This window comes from Culex pipiens, chromosome 2 (assembly GCF_016801865.2).
Source record: "Culex pipiens pallens isolate TS chromosome 2, TS_CPP_V2, whole genome shotgun sequence".
NCBI lineage: Eukaryota > Metazoa > Arthropoda > Insecta > Diptera > Culicidae > Culex > Culex pipiens.
This window is the reverse complement of record NC_068938.1, coordinates 19,400,174-19,420,863: the sequence shown is the minus strand read 5'-3', so window position 1 is coordinate 19,420,863 and position 20,690 is coordinate 19,400,174. Positions and strand designations below refer to the sequence as shown.

The following is a 20,690-nucleotide window of genomic DNA, read 5'->3' as shown; positions in this document are numbered from 1 at the left end:
AACTAATGGTGGTTGTAGGAAGGGCTGTAAGTGGGGCTGTAGCTGCTTCCGGTTCCGGGGACGAGCAGCTTTTTGTTGTGGCACAGATTGTGGATTGTTGTTGATTGGTTGCACTGTAGTGTTGGCAGCATGCGAAAATGCCGTACTTCTGTTGGCTACAGGAAGATGGAACCCAGCCAATGTTGATTGTGATGTTTGGAAGGCATTGTGAGCTTGTGGTTGTCCAGACGCTAATCGAGAGCTGCCAGATTGCCGGTTGGTAGTGGATCCGAAACGAAAAACTGGAACGGTTGGGAATCCAAATGAGGGGGCGGCAGCACCTGCGGCTTCGGCCGGACATATACCCGAACGAGTATTACCTGCACGGAAGGTTAAAGATGCGGAGGGCGCGACCAGGTTCGGCGTCGGTAATCCAGGTAGGGTGGTGACAGTTGCGGCGCTGGATGAGCAGCGGGTCCCAAAAGCACCGGGTTGCGTCGAATAGTTTGCTGGAACGTTTTGGAAACCGAATGAGGGGGCGGCAGCACCTGCGGCTTCGGCCGGACATATACCCGAACGAGTATTACCTGCACGGAAGGTTAAAGATGCGGAGGGCGCGACTAGGTTCGGCGTCGGTAATCCAGGTAGGGTGGTGACAGTTGCGGCGCTGGATGAGCAGCGGGTCCCGAAAGCACCGGGTTGCGTCGAATAGTTTGCTGGAACATTTTGGAAACCGAATGAGGGGGCGGCAACACCTGCGGCTTCGGCCGGACATATACCCGAACGAGCATTACCTGCACGGAAGGTTAAAGATGCGGAGGGCGCGACTAGGTTCGGCGTCGGTAATCCAGGTAGGGTGGTGACAGTTGCGGCGCTGGATGAGCAGCGGGTCCCGAAAGCACCGGGTTGCGTCGAATAGTTTGCTGGAACGTTTTGGAAACCGAATGAGGGGGCGGCAGCACCTGCGGCTTCGGCCGGACATATACCCGAACGAGCATTACCTGCACGGAAGGTTAAAGATGCGGAGGGCACGACTAGGTTCGGCGTCGGTAATCCAGGTATGGTGGTGACAGTTGCGGCGCTGGATGAGCAGCGGGTCCCGAAAGCATCGGGTTGCGTCGAATAGTTTGCTGGAACTGATTGCGTCGAGTGGTTTGCTGATCGGAAGGTTGAAGATGCGGCATGCCTGGCTCGTTTAGACGTTGGTTGTCCGAAGGAGTTTGGTGTCTCACCAGACAAATGGCTAGCGTCGGCTTCGAGAGACGAAGGTGTGTTCGAGGCTGTGGGAGGTGCGGAATTTCCTTGAGGCAGTGCGGTATCTTGTCCAGCTTCGGCTGGACATATACAATTTGTGCAATTACCTGTGACAAAATGTTGAACTGCAGGCAAAGGTGCACAGGATGAGATTCCACCATCAGCGGAAGCAGCGGGCAGAACAGATTCGGCTTCCAGTGGATGCTCGGCGCTGGTCTGTAGATGGCTCACAGAGCTTGTCGAAACATCCATAGCGTGCTCGATGGTAGGTGAATTCGGAGTGGTGGAGGTCGTTTGAGTCGGTGGGTCGTAAGTGGTGGAGGTCGTTTGGGTCGGTGGGTCGTAAGATCGACGAATCACATTGCCGTTGTCGTCGAATTGAACATAGTACTGGTGAAATTCGGGATAACTTATTTGTGGTGCAGTATCACGTCCTGCTTCGGCTGGACATATACTTGTTGTGTAATTACCCGTGGAAACTGAAGGTTCTTCAACCACAGGGTCGGTAGCTTGAACAGGGAGTTCAGGTTCAGATTGAACGGGGGGAGCAGCGAGCGGAGGTACTGCACTTCGGGCTGGCTGTTCAGGAAGCTCGGTAGGTGAGGTTACACCAGCAACTACAGAAGCGAAGGTAGGAGTGGGAAGGTCGGCAAGATCTTCAGCGGCAGGAGAAGGGCTGTGCTGGAGGTTCCTTTTACGCTTCGAAGGGCATTCTTGAACAGCATCGTCGTCACCGGCAGCAACTTCGTCGTCTACATCGACGCTGCCCTCGCTGAGTTTGCGTTTCCCATTTGCGTCAGCAGCTGATTCGACGGCCTTATCGCCAACCGAACGAATAGAGAGATCCAGGGCAGCAGTGTTGTGTAAGTCACCATGGCAGGCTTCCAGAGTAGCGTACGATAGCTGGTTCAGCTTGGAGAGGTTTCCAATCATGTTGTAGCAAGTTTCGATTTTCGACTCGAGGTTGGTTTCCACACGTCTCAGGAGAATGCGGGTGGCCTCAACTGTTTCACAAATATATCCCACCTTGCGGTGAAGTCGAAACAGAGAGTTGTTCTTGCAATTTTCACAGAACCAAAACATTCCTGGGTTGTCTCTCAGCGCTGAAGAGCCGGCAGCTGTGAGTCCAATACACTTCCAATGGAAGCTTTTGTCGCAACCGCCGTAGCACTGAATGAGTTTGTTGTTATGCCTCACGCCAGGGTTACTGCAGACATCGGCCGCGCAAAGCTGCGGACGCGTCATGTTTTGTCTGTATCGCCGAGCCCAAGGCTGGCAGCCAGATGATAAAGTAGCCAAGCGATAGGTGACGAGCAGGACAGAAGGTAACAATAGCAGAAATTTCTCCAAAATAAACTTAACTAAATTAACTTAATTGTCACTAATTAGTTAAAAACTTCACTTCGCCGAGACGGACTAGAGCGCGATAGTCACGATGAATCTCGACGCGGGTGAAAATGATCGGTTTAAAACACGAAAAAGTACTTCAAAAGTGTTAGCTATATTGACACGATGTAAACAGACTTGCTATGGCTTTGTTTTTTGAGTTACTTTACAGTTAATAATTTTAGTTCTTCAAAAATACTATGTTTATGTAAAATATTATTAAGGTGTGACCTTTTTATAAATTACCAATTTTGTTAAGTTTCGTTGAGTTCAAGCAGAGAGAAAACAATTTTTATTAAATAAATGTTTCCCAAAAAAAACAGCAAATGTGCAACAACAATGCTAATTTTTGAAATTATGAAACAAAAGATTTGTCCATGCTAATAGTTTTTAAAGTAACCCTCAACAAACCCCAAATTCCATCGCAAATTTCCAACCATACGCATCGATACTAAACAAATTCGACCTCAATCTTCTTTCTTTCCCCCCTCCCAAAAAAATCCAGGAACGGCTGCCCGGCGGACTGGGTCTGGATCGTGCCGCCCATGTCGGCGGCGATTACTCAGGTGTACCACCAGGAGATGGCCTGCTACTATCTGCGGCCGTCGTTCGAGTACCAGGTGGGTGGGCCCGAATACGTCGTGTGTAATTTCCCGGATTTTATTTCCGGGTCACAGATTATCACTCCTAATGCGAGGGCGGTCATAAAAAGATACTATTATTGGGGCTTCTTACGTTACGTGTGAAGAGCTGCTTCCCGGGGGATGTTTTTTTTCAGATTTGATGCAGCCAAAAAACATTTTACGATAGTACACTCCAGTGGGGAATGTTCATTGAGGACTTTTTTTTAGACAACAGTGGAAATAAAACAGCTCGTAACATGCAATAGTCGTTGTTACTTATGTCCTGTGAAATTGGGTCATTTAATGATGTTAAAGCTGAATTTTGATTTTATTTGGGTTGGAACTGTTTAAAAATTTGTGTTTAAATTTCTTTTTTCCTTCTCAGGAATCTGCCCTCAAAACGCACATCTGGAAGAAAGACCGAGGCTCATCGAAGAACAAAAAGCCCCGACGAAAGTTCAACTTTAAGCAAATCGCACGGTAAGTTCTTTAACGTCGAAAACCCATACGTTTATAAATTGCCTCCCCCGAAAAAAAAACTCCCAATCCAAAAATAAAGCTCCCCTTGACCGCTCACATCCAGCCCATAAATTCTCGGCCCAATTTACTGGAAAAATAATTTCCCATCATATGTAATAACTGCTGTTCTGTTGGTTCATATGCCTCGGTTGGAAATCAATAAAGCGCATTTCACTTGGCTCGATTCTGACGAAGCTCGTTCTCTGCGCTAGTCTGGAATGTTTCCTCTGGCCTTCCAAACAGGCATGTCAGTGACGAACGGATTTCCCATCCATCTGAGGTTTCCGTTGCATAAGTGCCGGCCAACAACCGAAGCCGGAGAGCCCGTCCGGAGGGCCTTTCTTTAGCCCATCACCATATTTTTGCCACAATTGATTCGGACAGAAAAGCTCATCAGACTGTGTCCGTCCAGATATGAGTAGAGCACAGTTGGTTCTGGTACGGCGGACCATAAATTGCTCTGGATTGGGACTGGGCGGCCGTTTGACTTTTGTTTGTGTACTGCAATTCGGAATATGGTTTGGGAATGGATTAGGATGGCTTTGTTTAATTACAAAATTGAGAATTTTTTTCCTAATTTTTTTAGAATAATTTTTCAGTTACAAATTTTCAAAAACTAAAACTAACATTAACTTAAAAGTATTTTACAAAATACTTGAGTCACCCTAACTGAAAACGAAAAAAAAATTCTATGAAAGTATTAAGGTCAGTGGATTGGGAGCTCCGGTTATGAAGCGTTCTGCTTATTTGCCTCGATGTTATTGATATCGTTTCGATTTATTCTGAAAGATTATTGTTTTTGCTGCTTCTCTGTGCGCTTCTTGTAGAGAACGACCTCTAGAACGATGTGAGTTATGATGAAGGATATTGCTTTGAGATAATTCACTGCTGTTCAGGCTATCACGTGCAACAAAAACTGTAGGCTTATTTTCTCAATTGTTTTTTTTTAGTTTGAAATCAATAGGACAAAATTGATAAGCATAGTTATTCGAGTTGTTTTTTTTTTTCAAAAATGACAAAAATGTTTTTATTATTTTCCAAAACATTTCAATACAGTCTCCATTTTTATTAAAATATCTGAGATCCGACCCCCAAAAACTGTATACATAACACTTAAGTGCAAATAAGTTTTGATAGGGTTGTCAGTTCTTCGATGTTTTAGTATGGAATGTGATTGGAAAAGTCTTTCAAATACCTTTCTAAAATATATAACAAGACGGGTTTTCTTAAAAAATCCACCTTTTTATAATCTTCCGGACTCTAATCAAACTCGTTTGTTAGCATAACTTTTGAAGTAATGTCCAAAATTACCAAAATTACCAAAATTACCAAAACTACCAAAATTACCAAAATTACCAAAATAACCAAAATTACCAAAATTACCAAAATTACCAAAATTACCAAAATTACCAAAATTACCAAAATTACCAAAATTACCAAAATTACCAAAATTACCAAAATTACCAAAATTACCAAAATTACCAAAATTACCAAAATTACCAAAATTACCAAAATTACCAAAATTACCAAAATTACCAAAATTACCAAAATGACCAAAATGACCAAAATGACCAAAATTACCAAAATGAACAAAATTACCGAAATGAACAAAATTACCAAAATGACCAAAATGACAAAAATGACCAAAATGACCAAAATGACCAAAATGACCAAAATGACCAAAATGACCAAAATGACCAAAATGACCAAAATGACCAAAATGACCAAAATGACCAAAATGACCAAAATGACAAAAAAGACAAAAATGACAAAACTGACCAAAATGACCAAAATGACCAAAATGAATAAAATGACCAAAATGACCAAAATGACCAAAATGACCAAAATGACCAAAATGACCAATAACCAAAATGACCAAAATGCCCAAAATGAATAAAATTACCAAAATGACCAAAATGACCAAAATGACCAAAATGGCCAAAATGACCAAAATGACCAAAATGACCAAAATGACCAACATGACCAAAATGACCAAAATGACCAAAATGATCAAAATGACAAAAATGACCAAAATGACAAAAATGACCAAAATGACCAAAATGACCAAAATGGCCAAAATGGCCAAAATAACCAAAATGACCAAAATGACCAATAACCAAAATGACCAAAATGACCAAAATGACCAAAATGACCAAAATGACCAAAATGGCCAAAATGCCCAAATGATCAAAATGACAAAAATGAATAAAATGACCAAAATGACCAAAATGACCAAAATGGATAAAATGACCAAAATGATCAAAATGACCAAAATGACCAAAATGACCAAAATGACCAAAATGACCAAAATGACCAAAATGACCAAAATGACCAAAATGACCAAAATGACCAAAATGACCAAAATGACCAAAATGACCGAAATGACCAAAATGACCAAAATGACCAAAATGACCGAAATGACCAAAATGACCAAAATGACCAAAATGACCAAAATGACCAAAATGACCAAAATGACCCAAATGACCCAAATGGCCAAAATGACCCAAATGACCAAAATGACCAAAATGACCAAAATGGCCAAAATGACCAAAATGACCAAAATAACCAAAATGACCGAAATGACCAAAATGACCAAAATGACCAAAATGACCCAAATGACCCAAATGACCCAAATGACCAAAATGACCCAAATGACCAAAATGGCCAAAATGACCCAAATGACCAAAATGACCAAAATGACCAAAATGACCAAAGTTATCAAAATGACCAAAATGATCAAAATGACCAAAATGATCAAAATGACCAAAATGACCAAAGTTATCAAAATGACCAAAATGATCAAAATGATCAAAATGATCAAAATGACCAAAATGATCAAAATGACCAAAATGACCAAAATGACCAAAATGAACAAAATGACCAAAATGACCAAAATGACCAAAATGACCAAAATGACCAAAATGACCAAAATGACCAAAATGACCAAAATGACCAAAATGACCAAAATGACCAAAATGAACAAAATTACCACAATGACCAAAATTGCCAAATTGACCAGAAAGACCAGAATGACCAAAATGACACAAGATTTTAGTTTTTAGTTTTTAGTTTTAGTTTTTAGTTTTTAGTTTTTAGTTTTTAGTTTTTAGTTTTTAGTTTTTAGTTTTTAGTTTTTAGTTTTTAGTTTTTAGTTTTTAGTTTTTAGTTTTTAGTTTTTAGTTTTTAGTTTTTAGTTTTTAGTTTTTAGTTTTTAGTTTTTAGTTTTTAGTTTTTAGTTTTTAGTTTTTAGTTTTTAGTTTTTAGTTTTTAGTTTTTAGTTTTTAGTTTTTAGTTTTTAGTTTTTAGTTTTTAGTTTTTAGTTTTTAGTTTTTAGTTTTTAGTTTTTAGTTTTTAGTTTTAGTTTTTAGTTTTTAGTTTTTAGTTTTTAGTTTTTAGTTTTTAGTTTTTAGTTTTTAGTTTTTAGTTTTTAGTTTTTAGTTTTTAGTTTTTAGTTTTTAGTTTTAGTTTTTAGTTTTTAGTTTTTAGTTTTTAGTTTTTAGTTTTTAGTTTTTAGTTTTTAGTTTTTTAGTTTTTAGTTTTTAGTTTTTAGTTTTTAGTTTTTAGTTTTTAGTTTTTAGTTTTTTAGTTTTTAGTTTTTAGTTTTTAGTTTTTAGTTTTTAGTTTTTAGTTTTTAGTTTTTAGTTTTTAGTTTTTAGTTTTTAGTTTTTAGTTTTTAGTTTTTAGTTTTTTTTAGTTTTTAGTTTTTAGTTTTTAGTTTTTAGTTTTTAGTTTTTAGTTTTTAGTTTTTAGTTTTTAGTTTTTAGTTTTTTAGTTTTTTGTTTTTAGTTTTTAGTTTTTAGTTTTTAGTTTTTAGTTTTTAGTTTTTTAGTTTTTAGTTTTTAGTTTTTAGTTTTTAGTTTTTAGTTTTTAGTTTTTAGTTTTTAGTTTTTAGTTTTTAGTTTTTAGTTTTTTAGTTTTTAGTTTTTAGTTTTTAGTTTTTAGTTTTTAGTTTTTAGTTTTTAGTTTTTAGTTTTTAGTTTTTAGTTTTTAGTTTTTAGTTTTTAGTTTTTAGTTTTTAGTTTTTAGTTTTTAGTTTTTAGTTTTTAGTTTTTAGTTTTTAGTTTTTAGTTTTTAGTTTTTAGTTTTTAGTTTTTAGTTTTTAGTTTTTAGTTTTTAGTTTTTAGTTTTTAGTTTTTAGTTTTTAGTTTTTAGTTTTTAGTTTTTAGTTTTTAGTTTTTAGTTTTTAGTTTTTAGTTTTTAGTTTTTAGTTTTTAGTTTTTAGTTTTTAGTTTTTTAGTTTTTAGTTTTTAGTTTTTAGTTTTTAGTTTTTAGTTTTTAGTTTTTAGTTTTTAGTTTTTAGTTTTTAGTTTTTAGTTTTTAGTTTTTAGTTTTTAGTTTTTAGTTTTTAGTTTTTAGTTTTTAGTTTTTAGTTTTTAGTTTTTAGTTTTTAGTTTTTAGTTTTTAGTTTTTAGTTTTTAGTTTTTAGTTTTTAGTTTTTAGTTTTTAGTTTTTAGTTTTTAGTTTTTAGTTTTTAGTTTTTAGTTTTTAGTTTTTAGTTTTTAGTTTTTAGTTTTTAGTTTTTAGTTTTTAGTTTTTAGTTTTTAGTTTTTAGTTTTTAGTTTTTAGTTTTTAGTTTTTAGTTTTTAGTTTTTAGTTTTTAGTTTTTAGTTTTTTTCAGATAGATAGTTTTAATTTTAATCGAAAATTGTAGTAGAATTTCAAATTTCATTTTTTCACAGTTTTTCACATGCATTATTTATAATCCAAATTTGATGAATTAAAAGTCAAATTGTATCAGGAGTCATCCACATTTTACAATTTTAGTGAAATACGTACAAACCGAAATAACGTAAACAAACACTTCTCCAGATTCCTTTCTCCCCTTGCGGTCTCGTAAATATCACATCACGCAGTCAATAAAAATCACATCTGCAGAATCATCATCAGCTTCTCCTCTTGCGCCCCAAGGGAAAAGGGACTCTCAGACGTCTGACAGTCAAACCGAACCCCTCTCCGAAAAAGGGGTAGAGAGATGCTGAGCTCAGATGACAGTTTGGAATTTGATTGGATTTTCCGCACGGTGGCGGCAAGCCGTGAACGCGTGTTCATTTTTTCTCCCCTGACATACAGCGAATGAATGTCTGGACGAATGATGTTCACTTGACATTGATGACGATTTTTGCGTTCGTTCGGTTCGATAGGTGTCACGGAAGGAAGTGAGCAGGGGAAATTGTCTGTTTAACGAGATTTAACGACCTTGTCGTGAGCGATTCACTAGACTTGCTCAGCGTGCTTTAGTTTGGTGAAACTTGAAGAAGTGTGAAATCTTGACTAACATTTCAAAATGAACAAAATCTGAGTTGATATTTTTTTCAACTTTGTCAAGTTAGCAGACAGTCAAACTGACAGTTTTGCGAGAGAAATTTCTATCGCACTTTAAAAGTCACTGACTGGAACTGTGTTCAACTAAACAGACCTACCCAAATAGTCGTTCAAGGTCTAGTTGGTCCGAGTTGCATTTTCGATATCAGCAGTAGAAGCTAGTCGGCATTCAGGATAGAACGGCGGAAAGGACGTACTTGATTGCATCCGCGAAACTTTTCCCGGCACGTTTCCGACTCTAATAGTAGATATGGATGCTGCACGTTGATATTAGCATGAGTGATATGACACTTTGCTGGTTTTGCAGCGTCAGGGTTGAAAAGTTAGGCAAAAGTTTTCGAGCTTTCCACACAGTTGGAAGGGGCACGATCGTTGAGGGCACTTAGTGGGTAGTTTGAGCAAATTTTGCTAGGGAAAATTGTTTTCCTTTAGCGAAATGCTACATGTAGTAACACTTCTTAGTTTATTTTGTTTACTTTTTGTCTTTTCACATCTAGTTGCAGGCCAAGGATTGATACCTAAGAGCATGCAATGGCACTGACCCTGTTGCGTGCTCTTCGGTTGACGTCCACGTAAGGAACATCCTGGAAGGAGCGCAACTAACTACATCCGTAGTTCTGTTAGATCATCCGAATTATCTTGATCAGAACAGTATAGCTCTGGTTCCTTGCGAGTGTCCTATTTTCTTACCTCCACGTTGGCTTGGTTTTCATGATGACCTAGCTGGTGGCCTGTGGAAACGGATCGTAAACCTTTGACCACCGCGGGTCAGAGTCGAGACGGCTAAAAGAAAGGGGCGCGACAATGTGGGAAAGGGAAGTAATTTGTGATTGTAGACGGTATTGTTTTGATTCGCAGTATGTTGAGTCAACTGCTGTGGATGTACCTGAAACATCGCACAACGGGGTTTCTCTTCTCTTCATTCTCAGCTACCACCTATCTCCTATTTTTATTTTGCTCTACGGATTCACAATTTTTCAATGATTCTTCTGTTTAATATCCATCATTTGATTTTTATTTTACTAACTTTTGATTCTCTTATCTCTCAAAGCTTTTCCACTCTTTTTTACCAATTGATACTGCTGTAACAAACTTTGTTTTGTTTTTTTTTCTCCTTAAAAATATACTTTTCCTTAATGTACTAGTAATATCAAGTCTATTTATCATTTGCCTAATCTTTTTTGATTTTATTGCGAATTTATTTATTTGAATAATTCTTTATTCCTATAAATTATCATTACTATAATCTAAGCTTGTTTTGTATCTCTATTCATTAACTATTGTTTAATTTTATATCTAATACAGCTTCTCATTTTTATTCTTTAAAATACGCTCATCATTCTCTTACTATTGATTCTTGATTTTTATAAAATAAATTCTCTGTTACTGTCTTTATCTTCACCCTTTTTTCAAACAAGTGAGGTTTGAGCCCTTACTCAATTTATGGAATGGTTAAAGGATTAACACAAATATTACTATTGTATTTTTGGTAAACTTTTATAACATGCTTAGGACCAAAAATTGTAACAAAATACCGCGACAAAAGAAATAGCAACAGATAAACACGACTCAACACTAGGGAAGATTTCAGGAGAAAACAATACACAGTAAAATAACAACTAGTTTTTGAATTCAAACTAAAAATAAAACAGTTTTTGCTTTAATGAAAGTTGATAGGCACACTATAAATGGTTAGGCGCTTATACTTACATCAAACCCTACGTAATGTACCACCCCCGGCCGAGTTAAAATGCGTAACCGGAAAAGAAGGTGTGCATGCCTGGCACGAACACTCAAAGCGTGTTCTAGCGTGCTGCTCGTACTGACTCAGAGCAAGGGTGAGATGTAGGTGTAAGGGCAGTGCGTGTTCGTCGGGAACCTGGTGCATAAGATCGGTCAAGGCCCGTTCTTACACTGAAAATTGCGAATTGCGAATTTTTGTCTTTTCACATCTAGAATCATTTTATTTGAAAAGGTACTATGGCTTATCCGATGAATATTTCAATACTACCGTCACTTTTGTTACGCAACTACCTTCACTGACTTCCAAAATGACTATGCACCGTGGATCCCACGAAATTACCCCAGATTTTACATCAAAAGCTACGTTCTGCCTCGTAGTTCTTCTCGCCATAACCTCCCGACACGACAGCAGAACGTTCAAACCTCTAAAAAGCTCCTAACCTAACCTCATTTCTACGTTCTCTTGCTCTCTCTGAATTTCTCCACAGGGCCGTCAAATTTACATCGAAATTGTTCGGGCGCGCCCTTTCCCGCCGCATCAAGGCAACGGTCCTGTACGCCACGGAGACTGGCCGCTCGGAGCAGTACGCCAAACAGCTGGTCGAGCTGCTCGGACATGCATTCAACGCCCAGGTGAGTGAGCATCATGGACATGGTTCCACGACTTTGAATATATCACTTTTTGGGGCGGTGTTGGTTTTGGGAGAAAGTGTTTACGGATGGCGCTCTTTTGGGGGTTGATCTACGTGGGAACAATGTAGTTCGGGGTCTGACGGTGAATATCTGTGTTATTGCGCTATCACTCAATCACTTGTCGGTGTGCATTTACTGCTCCGAGGGATGTATAGCAAAGGGAAGGATTCGGCCGAGATTGGGAACGAAAACAACGTTCCGGACATGGCCAGCAACCCACCACACAAGTCGGCAGGGAAAGGTGAAAACACAGAGTAATCCAGAGAGAACAGTCCAAACCAAAGCAGTCAAATTTTGTGGCTCCGTTACTTGTATACCCTTTGGAAAGGTAGCGGCTTTCAGCGTTATGTCTTGAGCGTTACGGGTTTGATGAAGAAAAAATTTCATCATAGTAAACTCAGGATTTTTCAGATTTGTTTGTTTTGACAAGTGCCAGGTTTTGATGACTGATTTGTTATTTTGTTCCTTTCAAGTTTTATGTTTTTTTAAGGAACTTGGGAAGCAGTTGAAAGTTAAAATCCAGTTTATGCCTGAAGTGTCCCTCAGGCGTGCCCTCAGGACTACCCAAATGATTTGGCGGTGGGACGAAAACTATGCTTCCTTCCGGGTATTTGTTTCGCTATCTCAAATTGCTGCCCGTGGATCAGGCAAATTCTTATTGCCTACCCAAGGCAGGTTGCCCAACGTCCAGGGAATCCATGAGCGCAATCTGACGAAGTGTGTCCTACTCGAAGTCCTATAAAGGTTTTATAAGTACTACATACACCCAAAATTCACAGTCGAGATAATCGTTCTCTCAAAATTTATTGAGGGATCAGTGCCAAAATCGATAGAATAATGGTACCACCTCACACCATCATAACAAATGAGTTCATTCGTTAGTTGAATCAATAAATTTCCAACAAGTGTCATACATCGACTTCTGACCTCTCCTTGGTCACCAAGCTGTGGTGGCCGAGGCAGTTAAGTCATTGGAATGGTATGTCAAAGGTCTCTGGTTCGATTCCCGTAGTCAACACTTTTAGTTTTTTGTTTGACGGATGAACTTTTTTTGCAAATGAACCTCGAGAGAATAGTTCTATCGCCCATCTCGAGCTGTGTTCTCTGTGTCCGTGAATGGTACCACTATTCTCTCGACTCGAGACCATCATTATCTCGGACTAGCGCTGCCAGTTTTGGGTGTACAAATAAATGTGTTTGTGAAGGAAAATGAATGTGTTAGCAAGGAAAAAGGGGGGAGGTCAAGTGGGGGGTCTCTGAACCTTACAGCAGTTTTTTTGGGATTCTTTACTCACAAACGCATGCCATGCATTCTTCGCAGTTTTTATTAAACAGAGGAAAAAAGAGGAAAACCTGACGTAGGTTAGTCATAGTCCCAAGATTAAAACTATAAATGAAAATTAAACATAGAAATAAGAAGATTCCATCTACTAATCAATTTTTTCTAGTAGTATGTTACGTCGTTTCCCAAAAACTGTCCTGAGAAATTGTTCTGACCAAGCCACAAATGTTACAGCTACGAAAACTGTCCCAAACAATTTCGCACAATTTTTCACTTTTAAGAAAGCTTAGTTTTCGGAAAATTCCACTGGAATTCTGTTGGAATTGGAATTTATTACTCGAAACCACAACTCCAGTGAGAACTTGGTCATGCCACAGCGTTGCCAGCATGAAACTTCCAACACAAGTAATTCTTTGGCGGAACTTGGCCCACAAGTGAGAGGAGGTGGTTCCTAGACAGCTCCAAGTTGGTCCTTTTCCAACACTTCCACCAAACTTTGGATATACCAGATGTGGTCCGCGATAGTCGTCAGAAAATTCACATTGTTGATTGAGAGATTGTGAAAATTTTTGACAGCTAAATATAGCACCTGGTTGCTGCGAAAAAATGTAACGCTTTAAACGTCATCTTTCTCGGAGACAATCAACAGTGTTGCTGAAGGGGGGATGTACCACGATGTACCGCGTAACGCAACCATAAATTAAATGCCAGTGCTCCCTCTGGGTTACTCTGTGGTGAAAATATGCAAATCAAATTTGGTAAACCCCAATTCATTGGTTCGATTGGATAACTTGGTTGGCCATGCTTTTTGGTGGGTGTTGAACTTTGGTGGGTTTCGGAAATCAAAATATGGTGCACTTTGATCGAAATTTTAGGGTTTGTGATGCAAGAAAATTGAAAACTGACAGTTTAGAGTTCAAAAATCAGAATGTCTGGAGTTTTTTTTTGAAAAGGCCCACTAAACAAAATTTCCTGTTTTTGCTTTTTGGGTGTTTTTGAAACCGCCTTGAGTCAGGGGATTGAAAAAATACCCAAAAAGCAAAAACAGAAAATTTGGTTTATTGGATCTTTTAAAAAAAAAAACTCCAGAGATCAACTTGTACACGGAAAAAAATAAGTTCCCGAAATCGTGAATTGTGTTCATTAATTTGAGAACCAGGAACTAAAATGCACCATACTCATGAATAAATTCCTTCGTGGTTCTTAAATTCATGAACACAATTCACGATTTCGGGAATAGAGGAGAAAATCGTGACGTCAGAAATCACTAAAAGTTTGGCCTAGTTTGACAGCTACATTTCCCCAGTTTTCTGTGTGAGAGAAAAGGAGGCGAATACTTTATGACAGTCATTGAAATTGAACCCTGGTGACGAGTTTGCTGGAAAACTCGGTTTACTTTTGAACCTTCATTCGTGTTTGACCTTGAACACTGTTCTGTTTGAAACAGGGTTCGTCGGGTTTGCCGAACAATTGGTTGAACCCGTGTTTAAACATTTTTCTAAAACAAAAGGTATAAGCAAAACATGAGCTTTTGTTGAGCTTTTACAAGTTATTTTAATTAAAATCCATGTCATTTTTAGATTAAAAAATCGTTTTTAGCCGAGAAACCCGTGCAAACGAAACAATTGTTGTCACCAGAGTTCAAACCCAAGTTTGAAACTCACCGTGAACTTGGGTTTGTGTTCGAACATCCAAAACGGAATCTTGAAAATAGTTGCTGTTTGGACGCGGGTGAGAATATTTTGGCAGAAGTTCAAACAATGAACGGTTCGGCCAATGACTGCTTTATGAAAATCAGACCTGTCAAAATTCCTAGCCTCAAAATTTTGTCGCGAGTTGATTTGCTCCTCTATTTTTTGTGTAGAACATTTGTTTTGAAAAACGAGCAGTTCCAAAATTTAATTTTTAATGTTTATTTTTGGAAAATTGGAAATCAATAACTCGTTTTTTTCTGAAATTAAAGACAGGTAAAAAAATATAAAACATAATATAATCAAAAAATATAATTCAAAAACCAAAAAAAAAATTCAACTTCTACAAAACTGTTTTAAATCATATTTTAAAAAGAGTAACCAAAAACTACGTTCCCGTTGCATTGTCACAACTTGGTGGAAACTTTCACTTCCCACGCAGAATTTCCTCGCCCTCGAAAGGGGCTACGTGACAAATGAGAAAGGGGGGAGTCTGGGAAACGCAAAAAAGCGCCACGAAGCTGTCGCTTAAGCAGCTCATTTCCCCGCGACACTCACTCGATGACAGCTCGTGTCAAAAGAAGAAGTGAGGAAAAAGCAAGCCACGCTTTTCCCGCTTTTCCTTTGCTGGGTATTTCATACTCCTCCTCGAGGGAACTTCCGGAACGCAGCAACACGTGCCGATTTCAATTTGCTACCAAATTTACGTTAAAATCCGGTTGGCATCACAGCGCTCTGACTGGCAGCACTGGCAGATTGGGATTCAAAGGGAGGATGGAAAGACAAAACAACCCACCAAGTCGGAAAAGCTCCCGGTTTCGTGCAAATCAGTGACGGAGAAAATTTCCCAGATTCTTTGGGGAAAAGTGGTTTTTCGTTTTTTTTGGATGTTCCATGCGTGATGACAAAAAAACTTGTTTGAAACAATTTTTAACAATTTGTAAAAAATTAAGTCGATTTGGAACAATTTGAAACAGTTTGAATCAATTTTATACCACATGAAACAATCTGGAATAGCTTGAAACAATTCGGAAACAATTTGGAAACAGTTTGAAACAATTTGAAGCGATTTGAAACAATTTAGAACAACTTGTGACAATTTGAAACAACTTGAAACAATTCAAACAATTTTCAACAACTTGAAACAGTTTGAAAACAATTTGGAAGAATTTGAATCAATTTGGACACAATTTGGAAACAATTTGAAACAATTTGGAAACAATTTCTAAACAATTTTAAGCAATTTAAGACAATTTGAAACAATTTAAAGCTATTTGAAACAATTTGGAACGATTTGGAATAATTTTGAACAACTTTGAACGATTTGAAACAAGTTGGAAAGAATTGAAAACAATTTGGAAACAATGTGGAACATTTTGGAAACAATTTGAAACAATTTGAAACAATTTAAGACCATTTGAAAAGAATTGAAAACAATTTGGAACATTTTGGAAACAATTTAAAAACAATTTGAAAAAATTAAAGACAATTTGAAACATTTTGGAATCAATTTGGAACAATTTGAAACAATTTGGAAACAATTTAAAACAATTTAAGACCATTTGAATCAATTTGAAACAATTTAAGACAATTTGAAACAATTTGGAACGATTTGGAACAATTTTGAACCATTTTGAACAATTTTAAACAATTTGGAAACAATTTTGAAATAATTTGTTAACAATTTGGAAACAATTTAAGACCATTTGAAACTATTTTAAACAATTTGAAACAATTCAAGCCAATTTGAAACCATTTTAAACAGTATGAAATAATAAGGCACAATTTGGAACAATTTGAAACAATTTCGAGCAATTTGAAACAATTCGAAACAATTTGAAACAATTTGGAAACAACTCAATTTAAGAAAATTCGAAACATTTTTAAACAATTTGAAACAATTTGAAAAAAAATTAAGCAAATTGAAACCATTTGGAACAATTTGAAACAATTTGAAATAATTTGAAACAATTTGAAACAATTTGAAACAATTTGAAACAATTTGAAACAATTTGAATCAATTCGAAACAATTTGAAACAATTTAAGGCAATTTGATACAATTTTTAACCATTTAAAACAATTTGAAACAATTTAAGACAATTTGAAACAATTTTAAACCATTTGAAACAATTTGGAAACAATTTGGAAATAATCTAAAATAATTTGAAACAGTTTGTTTTTATTTAAACAATCTGATTTATTTAAACAATTTGCAACAATTCGAAATAATCCGTTTTTTTTGCCAATTTTCGTGGAACACCCCCCTCAACAGTAACCGGTAAACCAAACATTACCGGTCCCGATTTGAGACAGTCCTTGTTGAAACACTGCGTGTGTCGGTTTTCTCACCACGGATTTCCCAAAGCCCTCGAGGATCCAAATTAGGAACAATGAAGCCGTCTAGGAGTTTACTTCCGCGACATGGCGGAGATTGACAGCTGCAGGACGGACGGAAATGATCCCAACAACGACGTAATTCCTGGTCTCGTGTACTAGGTTTGTCTTGCCGTTGGACCTTGTTTTGGACTTGGTGCGTTGTGAGCTTGCGAAGTGTGTTTGTTGGCTGAGCAGATTGTGTTAAGTAATTGAGTTGAATTTGCGAAAATAGGGGAAAGGAGCTAATTCTTAGTCCTTTGAACATGTTTTGTTGAGAATTTTAAATTTAAAGCACGATTGAACTGAAAACACAACTTGTAATTTCAATAAATAAATCAAAATAAGGTCCCTCCTCCAGTAATGTTATGATGTTTCCAGTCAGAGAGTCAGTGTCAACGTGTGATAGCATGGGATAATACGTGCTAAGTTAAATTTACATGGTTAAAATCGATTTCGTCTGTTGCCTGTTGATTATGTGTGTAAATATTCATGAAGTCAGTCGCTCGGCGAAAATTTTAAATGACTAAAGTTTCCGAGGGGTTGACGGCACCGTGCTTCAACTTTGGGCACGAAATTCGGCGTAATCAATTACGATGATTAAAGGGTGCGTTGGCTAGCAAAATGTGGAATTTATCATGAACAACAGCAGATTGAATATGAATTTCAGATTTCGTTGGTTTGGTTTTCGACATGGAAAAAGAGTGGGTAACAATTGAATCTTTAAAAGACAAATTATAAAGATTTGTTAAACTTTTCAACAGACTTACCTTTTGACGGGTGCGACAACGGTTTGCTATGATACCGGTTTTTCTATGCGCACCATTTCTCGTCACGACCCAAACCCGACACAGCTCGGTAGCTTGATCGGTGCACCGAAACCGAAGTTAGGTGTGACGGCGGTGTGGAACGGGTACACAAAACTGACATGGTTTCTGCGCCTACCACACGGTAGAAGATTAGAACTCTTGATGCCTAGCAAGCCAACCGAACTCAACAGTTCTTAATGGTGTGGTTGTCAAAGGCAGTGCATTAGTATTTTAAAGGTTCTTGGTTCGAATCTCGACAGTTATTATTTTATTTTTTGAATGTTTTTTTATTTGTTTAGAATAATTCGTTAGGAATAGAATTTCGTAGTGTCATGAAATATAAACTTTAACTTCTCGTGCATATAATCCTGAAATAAGCATTTTCACTTAAACCTGCCTGCATAATATGGAACGTTTTCTCTATTCCACTACAAAAATCCATTCAATTTTCTAACTCTTTGACTAAAGCGTCGCAGGTTCGAAGATGTTGCTTGAAAAATGTATATAATCAGTAATTTTGACAGCAAATATTGAAAAAAAACCTCAAAAATATTTGTACTCAGGATTGAACCAGGGACCTCGTGGTTAAAAGACGGAGACACCAACCGCCACGCCATCCCGAAGTTGTGAATGATGGCTGACAAACCTCAATCAAAACAATGTCGCCTCCGGTTTACTTGGATCAACCATATGTTGAGTTGCATCCTTGGTATACAGTTTGGGTGCACCGGTGGTGTACCAAGGTGCTTTCGGTACAGTTGCTATGGTGTGACAATAAACAGCTCGGTTTGGTTTCTAGAGTGACACGAAAACCGTACCACGGCGCACCAGATCTTGGTGTTCAGTGAAGCCTGCTTTTCAATAAAATTTATTGATATCCAAAAGTTGGTAGAATCAAACTTTAGATCAATTAATTTCGAAAACGGTGCATTTTCTTTAAATTTCTTTAAAGTGCTTATTCATTTGAAATCCAATTTTACACCGAAAAATGAGGTTAAATATTATTTCAAACATGTTTGCGAAGTTTTTCAAAAATCATGTTTTTTTTTCAATAAAATGGCAACGTGTTCGAATTGATTTGCCCTTCCTAAGTCATAGGTTAAAATTTATTTATTTTTGATCAATATATTTTTTTCAAAAATGATGTTCTTGGGTAAATCGAATTGCTGTGTTGAACAAAGAAATAAAAGATGGGTAAGTTAAAGTTTACACTTTGTATTTTTTTGTTTAGTTTGGCTAAAACTTTTTAGGGGCCTTTCTCCTGACCAAATCATTGGTTCGTCCATACAAGTCTACTTACAATTTTGACAACTGTCTATATAAAAATAGTTACACTCTAAAACAAATTTACCCATTTTTGATAAACCTTATTTTAAAAAAATGGAAAATTCTCATGAACCGTATTTTTATATAATTTAGGGGACTAAAATAAAACTTTTAAGCCACAGAGAAGTATGGACAAATATTTTTTCACAGAAAATCTAAAATTTAAAAAAAATGAAAACTACATAGGTACATATTTTCTTATTGCTTAAAATACCAATTTTAGTTTTTTTTAATTTATATTTATTCAGATTTTCTTTTCCATGTACATTCATTCAGTTAATATATTATTGAGTGTCCAATCACAATCGATGACTTTTCACCTCAATTAAAATACCAATTTGATAATATGTTTGTTCGATATATCTATAGATCTATAGACCATTTTTTAAATTGCAAATTAAACCAATAGTTGCCGAGATATCGTCACCTGGAAATCATGGTCAATTGGAAAACACTTGGCAATTTTAAATTTTCTCAATTTCAATTCTTTGCATCTCATCTCGGTAACTTTTACTCCAATTTTTCAGAGTTTAAAAATGAAAATAAAGCTATTTGAAAAACCATCTAAAAATGGATTTACATGAAGACTTTTAAAAAGTACAAAAAATACATTTGAAAAATTACTTTTGAACAACAATTAAGGCACACATTTTCAGTATTTTTTTTAAATCTCGAATTTGTCATATTTTTTTATGTTCAATATTCAGCTACATTTCTGGATGTGCACTGCAGCTGTCAAATTTGAATTAAAACTTTTGCTGACGAACCACTAACGCAAAAAGGACAAAAGGAAGGTCCCTACAAAGTTTTAGGCAAAAAGCGCAAAACAAATTAAAGAAAAGTCTGATTTCTGGAAGAATTGCTCTCTTAATAAAGCCCCCTTTCTAGAATGTTAGCTTTAGCAAGTCAAATTAAACAAAAACTGGGATTTCTTTATCTTAGAATGGCGTTCAAATGATCAAGTAGAGCTAAGTAGCCGTGTAATGAGATATCAAGTTCCTGCATTTAAACCAAAAACTTTTAAATTGCAGAATCAAGGTTAAGCAGCGAACTTTTCCCAGAAGTTAATTTCAAACTTCTGCGAAGAGTGGGACAAATTAAAGAGCGCTGGAAACTAATTTCACACGCGGATCCGATGCCATCAACCGCAAAGATTAACTTTTCAAATAAACTACAAAGTTGACTTTCTGTTACCATTTTTTTGCTAACAAATTTCCCCACTCTCCCTTCCTCCCACGCAGATTTACTGCATGTCGGATTACGACATCTCATCGATAGAGCACGAAGCCCTGCTGCTGGTCGTCGCATCCACGTTCGGCAACGGAGACCCACCGGAAAATGGCGAGGTAAGTTTCTGTTTCAGCTTCCGACCACTACTACTGCTGCTACTACTAACACGGCGTCGGCGGCCTTCAATATTTTATGCAACACCTCCCCTTCTCCTAAACTTTTGAGTTTTCCCTGTTTTATCCCATCATTCTTGCTTGTTTTAAGTGCCATACACACTAGGGTGGGTACGGATTTTGAAAAGTTCTCAGATCAAGTTCTGGTGTGGTTCCCCTTGTAGGTCATACCCATAGGGACTCTCACGCCAAATTTCAGCTCATTTGGTTGAAAACTGGCTTGTCTCAAGCGGGTTCAAGTTTACATGGAAATTACTATGGGAAATTTTGAATTTTCGTTCATTCG

General features: G+C 37.0%; 1 protein-coding gene across 4 annotated transcripts in view; it reads left to right on the top strand.

The window, feature by feature from the left end:
* LOC120432426 (nitric oxide synthase) overlaps positions 1-20,690 on the top strand; it is a 168,758-nt gene that overhangs the window by 109,739 nt on the left and 38,329 nt on the right. For all 4 annotated transcript variants that reach the window (XM_052707336.1, XM_052707337.1, XM_039597631.2 and 1 more), the window contains 4 exons: positions 3,125-3,239; positions 3,628-3,722; positions 11,315-11,459; positions 20,243-20,347. In XM_052707336.1, the coding sequence (XP_052563296.1) occupies positions 3,125-3,239; positions 3,628-3,722; positions 11,315-11,459; positions 20,243-20,347 (460 nt within the window). The remainder of the gene's footprint in view (positions 1-3,124; positions 3,240-3,627; positions 3,723-11,314; positions 11,460-20,242; positions 20,348-20,690) is intronic.